At 44.3% G+C, this 14310-nt stretch overlaps 1 protein-coding gene across 2 annotated transcripts in view; it reads left to right on the top strand.

The window, feature by feature from the left end:
* The window catches only part of spcs3 (signal peptidase complex subunit 3), a 41324-nt gene that overhangs the window by 9089 nt on the left and 17925 nt on the right, over window positions 1-14310 (top strand). The window contains exon 1 of one of the 2 annotated variants that reach the window (XM_085978135.1): window positions 11691-11788. The exons of the other annotated variant lie outside the window; for it this stretch is intronic. Within the exon in view, the coding sequence (XP_085834261.1) occupies window positions 11706-11788 (83 nt within the window). The 5' untranslated portion in view covers window positions 11691-11705. Of the gene's footprint in view, window positions 1-11690; window positions 11789-14310 lie in introns of those variants that run through there. 2 annotated transcript variants of the gene reach the window in all.

Below are 14310 nucleotides of genomic sequence, written 5' to 3' on the forward strand. Positions count from 1 at the left end.
CAAACACAGCAATTCATTTAGGACTAAATGAAGCTTGCCGAGAGCGGCCATAGGAATAGGTGGTTTGGGAAATGGAAATGTCATGCAAATGCTTGAGGCGTGTTGAAGGATCTCTGCATCTAACCGTGACCGGCTGACAGTGGGCCCCTGAAATGCAAATGCATTCTGTTTTCCAGCACTTGCGTCCTCCATTGCGATGACCTCCCAAAATATAAAGTATTTTAGAAAGCGGCAGTCTGTAACTTCGACTGGGTGATTTTTCGGTCTCTTTGGAAGCACAGGGAGTCTTTCCCTGAATGTAGATAATTTCCAGTTGCCCCCCCATGTCATCCAAGTACAGAATGGCTGACTAGTTCTCACTAGGCCACCAACGCCCCTAATGATTGGTACTGCAGCTGTCTGTTGCGCCATATACGATTCTCTCACGTACACTGGCCTTGTTCCAGAGAGCAAGGCTGTATTGTGTGCAGAGTTTGTTTCTTATTTTACGCGGCCAATTCTCTAGGTCATCTGAGAAATGCCGGACAGGTTTGCCTTGGGGACTGTGCTGACGGCCTTTTATTTAAAGGCTGCAGCTGTTTGCTGGTGGTGTTTTGATTCCAAGTCTGAGCGGTTCAAAGTCTTTTGAGTCAGTGGAATAAATATTGGAATTATATCTTGGAAAACCCATGGAACGGTACTGCAGAGGTCGCGTGGTGCGGTGGGAGGTAGCATTGTCCAAAATATCAGGTGCTATTTGTGTAGCCCTGCTGTTTGATCACACCAGGAACAAAGTGACTAAATATCTGGTTGTCTGGCTTCAAGAAAAACTTGGTCTTGAACCAATCGACATAAATTCAAATTCTGCTGTGATTCTGGCTAGTCTCTAAATGACAGCAATCCAACATCAGTGAACGAGTAGTGCGCAATGAGTAGTGCGCAATGAGTAGTGCGCGCAATGAGTAGTGCGCAGTGAGTAGGAAACAGCTGAACATTTAGAGAAAAACGAACAAAAGTACCAGACAGGGAGCAGTGCCCGGCCATCTTTATAGAAACATAGAAGATAGGAGCAGGAGTTGGCCATTCGGCCCCTCGAGCCTGCTCCGCCATACAATGAGATCATGGCTGATCATCCAAATTCAGTACCCTGTCCCTTCCTTCTCCCCATATCCCTTGATCCCTTTAGCCTTAAGAAATATATCTAACTCCTTCTTGAATATATTTAATGAATTGGCCTCAGCTGCCTTGTGTGGTATTATTCCGTAGGAGAACACAAGACTTCATGGAATGTAGGTCGCACTGCTTGCAATTATTACTAAGTGATGGCTGCAAAAATAGTACCTGATATTTAAAAACTTAACTGCCCAGCGGCAAGTTACATACCGACTCCTCAGTAAAGCCTTCAACAAATACAGCATTGCTAGAACATCAAACTGCAATGGCAGCTTCCATTGGTGTCCTATGTCCTAATAGGAAACATAGGAACAGGAGGTGTAGGCCATTCAGCCCCTTGAACCTGTCCCATTATTCAATTTGATCATGGCAGATCTGTACCTCGACTCCATTTATTTGCCTTTGCTCAATATCCCATCTACACAATGTAACTGTGACTCCTAACTTAATGTGCTATGCATATACAACGCCTATATTCCTTCATCCAAGTCATTAACATATAGGATGAAAAGCTGAGGCTCCAGTACGGAGCACTTGTCTCATTCTGCCAATCGGAGAACCTTCCCTTTATATTATTACATATCTTGATAAGTAATAATAACAGAAAATGCCAGAAATACTCAGCCGATCAGGCAGCATCTGTGGGGAGAAAGAAACAGAGTTAGTAAGTTTGTCTTATACACTTTCTTTTGTGAATGTTTCTGTAACGCTATCGCAATCGGTGCCCAGTGGTGGCATGAAGCCAACTTGCAGGTCAGGTACAGAGAAAAGACTCATCCAGTCTACCCCAGCCCTATATTTAACACATCCCCTCCTGCACTGCAGTGACTCTTTCCATTTCCCACAGCAGTCACCTTATGGCCACTCCGAGCTGACTAAGTTGGTTCGGTGCAATCCACTGGCATTTAAGTCGAGACGACACAAAGTTGCTCCTTGTAGCCAGCAAGGAGGAGAAACTTTCATCCCATCAACCTGCCATTTTCAAGTTACTGTTTTGTTGAGATACTTGTATATCATAAGATTATGGTGATGACTGGTCACTGAGATGTATTGTTTTAAACAGGAAACTCTCGATTTACCAGCACCTAAATAACCGGAAATCTCTGTTAACCGGCAAAATGCAGGAGTAGGTTCAGGTAAGTTTTACTTCATATTAGTGGCCGTTCCTGGATCTGTGGCTGTGTAACCGGGGTTCCTGCACCTGTTGCTGTGCAACAGGGACGCTTGGTCTGTGGCCGGGGTTCCCGCACCTGTTGCCATGCAACAGGGACGCCTGGATCTGTGGCCGTGTACGGGGCTCTCGTACCTTTTACTATACCTCTCTGTAATCCGGACTTTTTGATAAACCGGCACCACACCAGTCCCGTCGGTGCCGGATAAAAAAGAGTTTCCTGTACTACTTTATCAGTTTCCCCTCCCCTCTTTTGTAATAGTGTCATAATTTGAGTGTGCATATTATGACAATTTTAGAATGGGGACAAGTAAAATCCACAGTGTCAGTCTATTAAACTTTGCAGTTTATGTATCTCTTTAGGGGTCATTAATCAACCAGTTTTGACGAAGTACTTAACTTCTAGAAATTAAATGAGCCAAAACAAATATGAATGGCATTCCCAGACTTCATCTATAAAGGAGATTTCTAATGGGAGACTCTCCCATTTTTACTAGTGTCTTGTATGCGATATATTGGTTCGATTGCTTCTTGTACAATTTCAAGCATGCTTCCTGACAATGACTTTTCGAAGTGTATTCACTGTTGCAATGTAGGAAACGTGGCAGCCAATTTGCGCACAGCAAGCTCCCACAAACAGCAGTGTGATCATGGCCAGTCTTTTTTTTAAGGTGTTTGAGGGATAAATGTTGGCCAGGACACCGCAAAGAACTCCCCTTCGAAATCGTGCCATGGGAAAGCCTGCGTCCACCTGAGAGTGTAGATGGGACCTTGGCTGTGGTTTTAATGTCTTATCCGAAAGACGGCAACACTCCCTCAGAACTGCACTGTTGTACTCCCTCAGTACTGCACTGAAGTGTCAGCCTGGATTTTGTGCTCCAGTCTCTGGAGTGGGACTTGAACCCACAACCTTCTGACTCCGAGACGAGAGTGCTACTAACTGAGCCACAGCTTTGAAGCTCTAATAGCCCAGGCAGTTATGAAGAACTTTAAAAAAAAAATTCAATCACAGGATGTGGGCACTGCTGGCAAGGCTGGCATTTATTGCCCATCCCTAATTGCCCTTGAGAAGGTGGTGGTGAGTCGCCTGCTTGAACCGCTGCAGTCTGTGAGTTGAAGGTACTCCCACAGTGCTGTTCGGGAGTGAATGCCAGGGTTTTGACCCAGCGACAATGACAGAATGGTGATATATTTCCAAGTCAGGGTGGTATGTGACTTGGAGATGGTGGTGTTCCAATGCACCTGCTGCCCTTGTCCTTTTAGGTGGTAGAGGTCGCAGGTTTGGGAGGTGCTGTTGAAGAAGCCTTGGCGGGTTGCTGCAGTGCATCTTGCAGATGGTACACACTACAGCCACAGTATGCCAGTGTTCGAGGGAGTGAATGTTTAAGGTGGTGGATGGGGTGCCAATCAAGCGGGCTGCTTTGTCCTGGATGGTGTGGAGCTTCTTGTGTTGTTGGAGCTGTACTCATCCAGGCAAGTGGAGAGTATTCGATCACACTCCTGACTTGTGCCTTGTAGGTGGTGGAAAGGCTTTGGGGAATCAGGAGGTGAGTCACTCTCCACAGAGTACCCAGCTCCTGACCTCTTGTAGCCACAGTATTTATGTGGCTGGTCCAGTTAGGTTTCTGGTCAATGGTGACCCCCACAAGATATTGATGGTGGGGGAATTCGACAATGGTCATGCCATTGAATGTCAGGTGGATGTGGTTAGACTCTCCCTTGTTGAAGATGGTCGTTGCCTGGTACTTGTGTGACAGCAATGTTACTTGCCACTTATCAGCCCAAGCCTGGATGATGAACATCAACGAACATCCCCACTTCTGACCTTATGATGGAGGGAAGGTCATTGATGGAGGAACTGAAGATGATTGGGCTCAGGACACTGCCCTGAGCAACTCCTACACCGATGTCCTGGGGCTGACATGATTGGCCGTCAACAACCGCAACCATCTTCCTTTGTGCTGGGTATGATTCCAGCCAGTGAAGAGTTTTCCCCCTGATCCCCATTGACTTCAGTTTTACTAGGGCTCCTTGATGTCAAGGGCAGTCACTCTCGCCTCACCACTGGAACTGTGGCTGTGTTAGGCGTGAATGTTGAAGTAAGCTATGTCTTTTGCTGATGTCTGAATGTTTGCAGTGCTGTGCAGTAATTACTGGAAGGTGAGGTTTATTGTGAATACATTTGTAAAATGGAAATCTGCAGTGAACTCAATTACCAAGATGCTGTACAGCCTGAGAGATGAGGGTTTGCTATGCTGTAGCTGCGTAATAACTCATGCGTCTGTATTGGTTTGCAACAAAAAAGAAAACAACTTGCTTGTGTTTAAGTTGGCAGGGTAAGGATTGACATTGACCTTGTGCATTGAAAGCTGTGCAGGATCTTTTGATGGTCTACTTAGAATTAATTTTCCACCCTGATGGGTCTTGGGATAATTCTAGTGTTGCTTGATTAAATTATGCCAGTGGAACGTCAAGTTGTAGCTTTTGGAGTCACTTGGGTTGCAGACTGTGTGGAGATGTGTACACACTTAATACTGATCACACTACATTTTAACACAGGCTGTAGTAGTGGAAAAGAAAAATTCACAGGGCTGTGAAGAAAGAGCAGGGGAGTGAGACTAATTGAATGAACCAGAGCAGATAAGAGAGGTAAAAGTAGGGGAACATCTAGGCAATAGTGACCATAATATAATACTCTTAATAAAGATTATTCAAGAAGGAGTTGGATATATTTCTTAAGGCTAAAGGGATCAAAGGGTATGGGGAGAAAGGAGGGACAGGGTACTGAATTTGGATGATCAGCCATGATCGCATTGAATGGCGGAGCAGGCTCGAGGGGCCAAATGGCTTACTCCTGCTCCTATCTTCTATGTTTCTAAGATAATAATTGAGAAGGACATTAAGGACGACGAAGACCAAGGTAATAGATTGGAGAAAAGCTGATTTTGAGGGTTTGAGAATAGAACTTGAGAAAATAAAATAGACAACAGTATTGGCAAACAATGACATAGAACAGCAATGGGAAACATTTAAAATGGTGTTCAACAGAGTCCAGGAAAAATATATTCTGCTAAAAAAAACTAAACACTAATGGGATCCATGGATGAATAAAGCCATAAGGAAAAAATTGTGGGCAAGGAAAGAGGCATACATTAAGTACATGGACAGCAGGGGAGAGCATGATGAGGGAGAATACAAAGAGATTAGGAGAGAAGTCAAAAAAACAATTAGGAAGGCAAAGAGGAACTATGAAATTAAATTATCAAGGAACATAAAACAAAATAGTAAAATATTTTAGAGACACAAATAAAAAAGGAAGGTAGGAATGGACAGGATAATACCACAGGCAGTGATAAGAGATATGGCAGGAATATTAAATAATTATTTTGCTTCAGTATTTACCAGGAGATCAAACAGGTGGACATGACACCAGAAGGTGAGATTAGAAATGAAATAAATACATTTAAAATAAAAAGGATATATTATATAAACTAATCAAACTCAAAGAAGAAACATCCTCTGGTCTGGACGGATTACATCTGCGAATTTTAAAAGAATTTAGGGAAGAGATAGCAGGGGCATTAGTACACTATTTAATAATTCTTTAAAAAAAGGTGTAGTGCCAGGGGACTGGCAGATAGCTAACATAATACTGATATTTAAGAAGGGAGATAGAACATGTCCGGGGAACTATAGACCAGGCAGCTTAATATCGGTGGTAGGAAAAATAATGGAATCCCTACTAAAGGAGAAAATAGAACATCTAGAAGCCAAAAATATAATAATGAATAATCAACATGGATTTCAAAAGGGAAAGTCTTGCTTGACCAACCTCATTGAATTTTTTGAAGAGGTAGCGGAGAGAGTAGACAAGTATAATGCAATAGATGTAATTTATCTGGGTTTTCAAAAGGCTTTCAATAAGGTACCACATAATAGAATAATGAATAAGGTCAGAGAATGTGGAGTCGGGACAAGTAGCAGAATGGATAGCTAACTGACTTCAAGACAGAGAGTAGGGGTGAAGGGTAGCTATTCACAGTGGCTGAAGGTGGGTAGTGGTGTTCCACAAGGATCAGTGCTGGAACCACTGTTGTTCACAATTTATATTAACGATTTAGAATCAAAAATACAATTTCTAAATTTGCAGATGACACCAAATTGGGGGGGATAGTCAATACTGAGGAAGATAGCAACAAATTACAGGAAGACAGTAATAAACTTGCAGAATGGGCATATAATTGGCAAATTAATTTCAACACCGATAAATGTGAGGTATTACATTTTGGTAGGAAGAATAGGGAGGTCACTTATCACTTGAAGGGTGCGAGTCTGGGTGGGTTAGTGGAACAAAGGGATCTCTTGAGTACAAATACACAAATCTCTAAAAGTAGTGACACAGGTTAACAAGGCCATAAAAAAGCAAACCAAGCACTAGGGTTTATTTCTACAGGGATAGCAGTGAAAAATAGTGAATTTATGCTAAACTTGTATCGAACCTTGGTTAGACCATGCTTGGAGTACGGCGGACAATTCTGGTCGCCATATTATAAAAAGGATATAGAGGCACTGGAGAGGATGTAGAGAAGATTTACAAGGATGATACCAGAAATGTGAGGTTCTACCTACAGGAAACTTTGTGCTATCCGGCACCGACGGGACCGAGCTGTTGCCGTCCCATCAAAACTGCCGGACAAACCAGCGCTAATATTGAAACATACGGAGATTTTGAGCTCCGTATTTGGCAACAAACCCTGTTGCTTAGCAACAGCTTCTAAACAGTCGGCCGTACCTTGCAAGCATCTCTGTAGCTTAGCAACAGCTTCAGCGAGACCTTGCAGAGCCTGACTGGTGAAAAAAAAGCTAACGAAACGGCTCCTGATTTTTGCCGGTGGCTCGAGCATTCTGGACAGTTAACCTCCGGAAAAACCAGTTTCCTGTATTAGGAAAAGGATGAACAGGCTGGGTCTCTTTTCTCTTGAAAAAGGCTGAGGGGTGACCTAATAGAGGCCTTTAAAATTAGGAAAGGTTTTGAAAAGAGTAGATACAGAGAGAGTGTTTCCACTTGTGGGGAAGAGCATAACTAGAGGCCATAAATATAGGATAGCCACCAAGAAATCAAATAGGGAATTCAGAAGAAACTTCTTTACCCAGAGAGTGGTGGGAATGTGGAACTTGCTACCACAGGAAGTAGTTGAGGTAAATAGTATAAATGTATTTAAGGGAGGGCTAGTTAAGCATATGAGGGAGAAAGGAAGAGAGGGTTACGCTGACAGTTAGATGAGGAAAGACGGGAGGAGGATTGAATGAAGCATAAATGCTGGCATGGACTGGTTGGGCCGAATGGCCTGTTTCTGTGCCGCCTATCCTATGTAATTGAATAGCGCTTTCAAAGAGCTGGCACAGGCCCGATGGGACGAACGGCCACCTTCTGTGTTATAAGATTCTATGATTGCACAAATTGATTCTACTTTGGCCGCTTAATTCAACAATGGATGTGCTGCCCCAATTGTGAGAGTCTCACTGTCAAGATTTAATCCAAAAATAGTCTTTGAGATGCAGTGTTGATTGCATATAGTCATGAGAGATTTGAGATGTTAGAAGGATATGTTGATGGGGTTCGATGAAAAAGGTTGGGAGGAGGCTCATGTGGAGCATAAACACTCTCATGGGCCAGTTGGGCTGAAATGGTACGGTAGCATAGTGGTTATATCACTGGCCTAGTAATCCAGAGACCGGGACTAATGATCCAGAGACATTGAGTTCAAATCCCACCACGGCAGCTGGGGAATTTAAATTCAGTTAAAAAATAAATCTGGAATAAAAAGCTAGTATCAGTAATGGTGACCATGATTGTCGTAAAACCCATCTGGTTCACTAATGTCCTTTTAGGGAAGGAAATCTGCCATCCTGGAAATCTGGCCTATGTGACTCCAGACCCACAGCAATGTGGTTGACTCTGAAATGGCCTAGCAAGTCACTCGTTTGTATAAGGCAGCGCACCACCACCTTCTCTAGCCCAATTAGGAATGGGCGATAAATGCCGGCCTTGCTGGCGACGCCCACATCCTGTGAACTAATTTTTTTTAAATGGCCTGTTTCAGTCCTGTAACTACTACGTAATGTTGGGACTGTTTCCACTAGGAAGTCCAATAGGGGATTGAAGCATCTAACTTGGTTGACAGTGTTACATAAGAACATAAGAATTCGGAGCAGGAGTAGGCCATTTGGCCCTTCGAGCCTGCTCCGCCATTCAGTAAGATCATGGCTGATCTTCGACTTCATCTCCACTTTCCTGCACTATCCCCATATCCCTTGATTCCCTTAATATTCAAAAATCTATCGATCTCTGTCTTGAATATACTCAATGACTGAGTCTCCACAGCCCTCTGGGGTAGAGAATTCCAAAGATTCACCACCCTCTGAGTGAAGAAATTTCTCCTCATCTCAGTCCGAAATGGCTGACCCCTTATTCTGAGACTGTGACCCCTGGTTCGAGACTCCCCAGCCAGGGGAAACATCCTCCCTGCATCTACCCTGTCAAGCCCTGTAAGAATGGTGTATGTTTCAATGAGATCACCTCACATTCTGCCAAACTCTAGAGAATATAGGCCTAGTCTACTCAATCTGTCCTCATAGGACAATCCTCCCATCCCAGGAACCAGTCTGGTGAACCTTTGTTGCACTCCCTCTATGGCAAGTATATCCTTCCTTAGGTAAGGAGACCAAAACTGTACACAATACTCCAGGTGTGGTCTCACCAGGGCCCTTTTTAATTGCAGTAAGACATCTTTACTCTTATACTCAAATCCTCTTGTAATAAAGGCCAACATATGATTTGCTTTCCTAATTACTTGCTGTACCTGCATGTTAACTTTCAGTGATTCGTGTACAAGGACGCCCAGGTCCCTCTGAACACCAACATTTCCCAATCTCTCATCATTTAAAAAATACTCTGCTTTTCTATTTTTATATAAGAACATTTCTGTGCCTTGGACATCGCAGCAGCAGTTGAAGGTGGCGGTCCCATGACCCAAGGTTGTGGCGTCCACGTTGCGGAGCGGTTAGGGGAGAAGGCGTCCATATTCCTGTGGGCCGCGTCGAGCGAGAGCGCGAGGGACACTGCCTTTCTCAGGTCCATTTCTCCCTTTTCCAACAGTCTCTGCCGGGAGTAGTCGGACCTTAGACCCGCAACGAAAGCATCTCGGATCAGTCCCTCCGTGTGTGCTGCGGCTGATGCTTCTTTGCAATCGCAGTCTCGGCCGAGTATCCGTAGTGCCCGTAGGAAGGCCTCCACCAATTCCCCGGGCTGCTGTCTGCGGGATCTTAAGAGGTGCCGGGCATAGACCGTATTTACCGGGCGTGCGTATTGCCCTTTTAGCAGACCGATAGCCGCCGCGTAGGTCGTCGCGTCCTGGATTATTGTATAAACTTGGTGGCTCACCTTTGAGGCCAGGATTTCCAACTTGTTTTCGTCCAGGGTCACAGTTGAGGCTTGCAGGTAGGCCTCGAAGCAACGCAGCCAATGCGCGAATTTGGTAGCCGAACCCGCTTCTTGCGGGTCTAGGTCCAGGCATGTTGGTCTGAGGGCTCGCAGCAGCTCCTGTTGCTCAGCGTTTGGTGCAGCAGCCTGCTGTTCAGCGTTTGGTGCAGCAGCCTGCTGTTCAGCGTTTGGTGCAGCAGCCTGCTGTTCAGCAAATGTCGACATTTTGTTTTTGCTAATAAAATTGATGCGCTATTAATTACTCATAAAAGACTGAGAGTTAAGAAAGTAACTAAAGGCTTTTATTAGCAAAGAACAGAGCATGCCTCTCGTGGTTGACTGGGTTCCAAGAAGGCAGGGGGCTGCAGGTCAATCACCTTTATACCTGGGCCTGTGTGGGTGGAGCCAGCCGAGACATGTTGAGGCATGCATAGGTACAACAGTGTGTAACAACAACAACAACAACAGTGGTTTACCACACAGATCTAAGGTTGCTTGCCCCCTGGTCGGTTCAGTTACATACTGCTCAAGAAACCCATCCCTAATACACTCAATGAACTCATCCTCAAGGCAGCCCTGCCCAATTTGATTTGTCCAATTAATATGATAGTTAAAATCCCCCATAATTATCGATGTTCCTTTATTACAAGCCTCAACTATTTCCTGATTGATACTCCGTCCAACAGAGTTGCAACTGTTCGGAGGCCTATATACTACGCCCACTAGTGTTTTTTTCCCCTTATTATTCCTTATCTCCACCCAAACTGTTTCATTATCCTGATCTTTTGACCCAATATCATTTCTCTGTATTACAGTGATTCCTTCCTTTATTAACATAGCCACCCACCTCCCCTTCCTTCCTGCCTGTCCTTCCTGATCGTTAAATAACCTGGTATGTTTAATTCCCAGGCATTGTCACCCTGCAGCCATGTTTCTGTAATGGCCACAAGATCATACCCATATGTAGTTATTTGTGCCATTAACTCGTCTATTTTGTTATGAATGCTACGTGCATTCAGATAGAGAACTTTCAAATATGTTTTGTGACACTTAGTTCCTGCTTTTGCCCTTTTTATTACTTTACCTTTTACTCCATACCTTCTGCCCCTTCCTGACACGCTCTGGTTTTTAATTTCCCCGCTGCTACCTAAGTCTATGACCTTCTCTGTTGTCATTTTTATTATTTGCTCTCTAGGAACCCCCCCCCCCCACTCGTTAGTTTAAAGCCCTCTCAACAGCCCTAGTTATATGATCCGCCAGGACTCTCGTCCCAGCACTGGCCAAGTGAAGCCCGTCCCAACACTGGTGCCAGTGTCCCAGGAAGCAAAACCCATTTCTCCCACACCAGTCTTTGAGCCACGCATTTAACTCTCTAATTTTATTTGTCCTAGCCAAATTCGCTCGTGGCTCAGGTAATAATCCAGAGATTATTACCCTTGAGGCAGCACGGTGGCATAGTGGTTAGCACTGTTGCCTCACAGCGCCAGAGACCCGGGTTCAAATCCGGCCTCGGGTGACTGTATGTGTGGAGTTTGCACATTCTCCCCGTGTTTGCGTGGGTTTTCTCCGGGTGCTCCGGTTTCCTCCCACAGTCCAAAGATGTGCGGGTTAGGTTGATTGGCCATGATAAAAAAATTGGCCCTTAGTGTTAGGGGGGATTAAATACGTGGGGTTACGGGGATAGGGCTTGTGTGGGATGGCTGTCGGTGTAGGGACCGGGTGCTAGGGTTTGGATGATCAGCCATGATCTCGTTAAATGGCGGAGCAGGCTCGAAGGGCCGAATGGCCTACTCCTGCTCCTATCTTCTATGTTTCTATGTTTTTTAATTTGATCCCTAGCTGCTCATACTCCTTTAACAGAACCGGCTTCCTAGTCCTATCTACGTCGTTTGTACCAACATGGACCACGACAACTGGATCCACCCCCTCCCACTGCAAGTTTCTTTCCAGCCCAGAGGAGATGTCCTTAACCCTGGCACCGGGTAGGCAACACAACCTTCGGGACTCTCGCTCTCGGCTGCAGAGAACTCTATCTATCCCCCTAATAATACTATCCTCTACCACTACAACATTTCTATTTACTCCCTCCTCTTGAATGGCCCCCCGTTCCACGGTGCTGTGGCCAGGTTGCTCATCCTCCCTGCAGTCCCTGCTCCTGTCCCCACAGGGAGTAAGAACCTCGAACCTGTTGGACAAGAGCAAGGGCTGCGGCTCCTCCAGCTCTACCTCCTGGATCCCCGTACCTGCCTCACTCGTAGTCACACCGTCCTGTCCCTGACCATGGGCTACATCTGAATTAATTAACTTCATATGTGTGAACACCTCCTGATGCACAGAGTCCAGGTACTTCTCCCCCTCCCTGATGTGTCGCAATGTCTGAAGCTCAGACTCCAGCTCATCAACACGGAGCTGGGGTTCCTGTAGCAGCAGACACTTGTCACAGACGTAATCACCGTGAGCCTCAATGGGGTCCACTGGCTCCCACATCTCGCAACAGTAACACATCACCTGCTCCATTCTATGTAATTAATTAAATTTTTTATTGTTAGTTATGGACACCCTCTGCCCGATTTTAGATGCTAGTATCCCCATTAATTAATTGGATTTAAATTAAATCAATCCCTCTAATTACACCAGTTAAATGGTTTACCAACAGTCACGCTGCACCAGAAAGGCCTTATTAACTACAACCCACAGAGTTAAAGTTTGAAAAGAGCACCTAACACCCCACTTACCCTAACTCACAGCACTTTCTGCTGACTCACACTCAGTGCTTGCTCGCACAAGCACTGGTCTTTTTATACTGTTTGTTTGTTTACAGCCAAATGAGTCACCCCTGCTGATTGGTTAGAAAACTGGTTTCCACTGCCTGCTGTGCCAACTTACTCCTACTGCAGTGTAACCTTGTTTTACTCCTCTTAAACCAACAGAATCCCAAATATTTAACTTTTCCCCTTTACTTAAACTGCTTAAGTAATCTTATCAAGAATGATTTAAAGAGAAATAACAATTAAAGAACTCTCACACTTACCCAAACTCTCAGCACTCTCTGCTGACTCGCACTCAGTGGATAAATTTACATTTCTCCACATTATATTCCATTTGCCATGTTCTTGCCCACTCACTTAGCCTGTCTATATCCCCTTGAAGCCTCCTTGCATCCTCCTCACAACTTACATTCCCACCCAGCTTTGTATCATCAGCAAACTTGGATATTTTACATTTGGTCCCCTCATCCAAATCATTGATGTAGATTGTGAATAGCTGAGGCCCAAGCACTGATCCTTGCGGTACCCCACTAGTTACAGCCTGCCAACCCGAAAATGATCCGTTTATTTCTACTCTCTGTTTTCTGTCCGTTAACCAATCCTCAATCCATGGTAGTATATTACCCCCAATCCCATGAGCCCTAATTTTGTTTAATAACCTCTTGTGTGGCACCTTATCGAATGCCTTCTGAAAATCCAAATACACCACATCCACTGGTTTCCCCCTTATCTATTCTGCTAGTTACAACCTCAAAAAATTCTTAACAGATTTATCAAACACGATTTCCCTTTCATAAATCCACATTGACTCTGCCCAATCCTATTATAATTTTCTGAGTGCCCTGTTACCACGTCCTTAATAATAGATTCTAGCATTTTCCCTACTACTGATGTCAAGCTAACTGGTCTGTAGTTATCCGTTTTCTCTCTCCCTCCTTTCTTAAATAGTGGGGTCACATTTGCTACCTTGCAATCTGCGGGAACCATTCTAGATTCGATGGAATTTTGGAAAATGACAACCAATGCATCCATTATCTCTATATAGCCAACTCTTTCAAAACCCTAGGATGTAGGCCATCAGGTCCTGGGGATTTATCAGCTTTCAGTCCCATTAATTTCTCCAGTACTACTTTTTTACTAATACTAATATCTTTCAGTTCCTCATTCTCGCTAGACCCTTGGTTCTCCACTATTTCCGGGAAGTTTTTTTGTGTCTTCTTCCGTGAAGACAGGCACAAAGTATTTGTTTAATTTCTCTGCCATTTCCTTATTCCCCATTATAATTTCTCCTGTCTCAGCCTGTAAGGGACCCTCATTTACTTTCACTAATCTTTTCCTTTTTATATACCTATAGAAGCTTTTACAGTCTTTTTATGTCTCACGCTAGTTTACTCTCACATTCTATTTTCCCTTTCTTTATCAATTTCGTGGTCATCCTTTGCTGATATCTAAAATCATCCCAATCCTCAGGCTTGCTACTCTTTTTGGCAGCATTATAAGCCTCTTCCTTTGATCTAATACTATCTTTAACTTCTCTTGTTAGCCACGGTTGGATCACTTTTCTTGTGGGGTTTCTGTGCCTTAAAAGAACGTTTATTTGTTGTAAATTATGTATTAATTCTTTAAATGCTAGCCATTGCACATCCACTGTCATACCTTTTAATGTAGTTTCCCAATCTACCTTAGTCAACTCGCCCCTCATACCTACGTAGTTTGCTTTGTTTAGATTTAAGACC

Source organism: Somniosus microcephalus, chromosome 1 (assembly GCF_052327205.1).
Source record: "Somniosus microcephalus isolate GS21.2 chromosome 1, FLI_Smic_1.0, whole genome shotgun sequence".
NCBI lineage: Eukaryota > Metazoa > Chordata > Chondrichthyes > Squaliformes > Somniosidae > Somniosus > Somniosus microcephalus.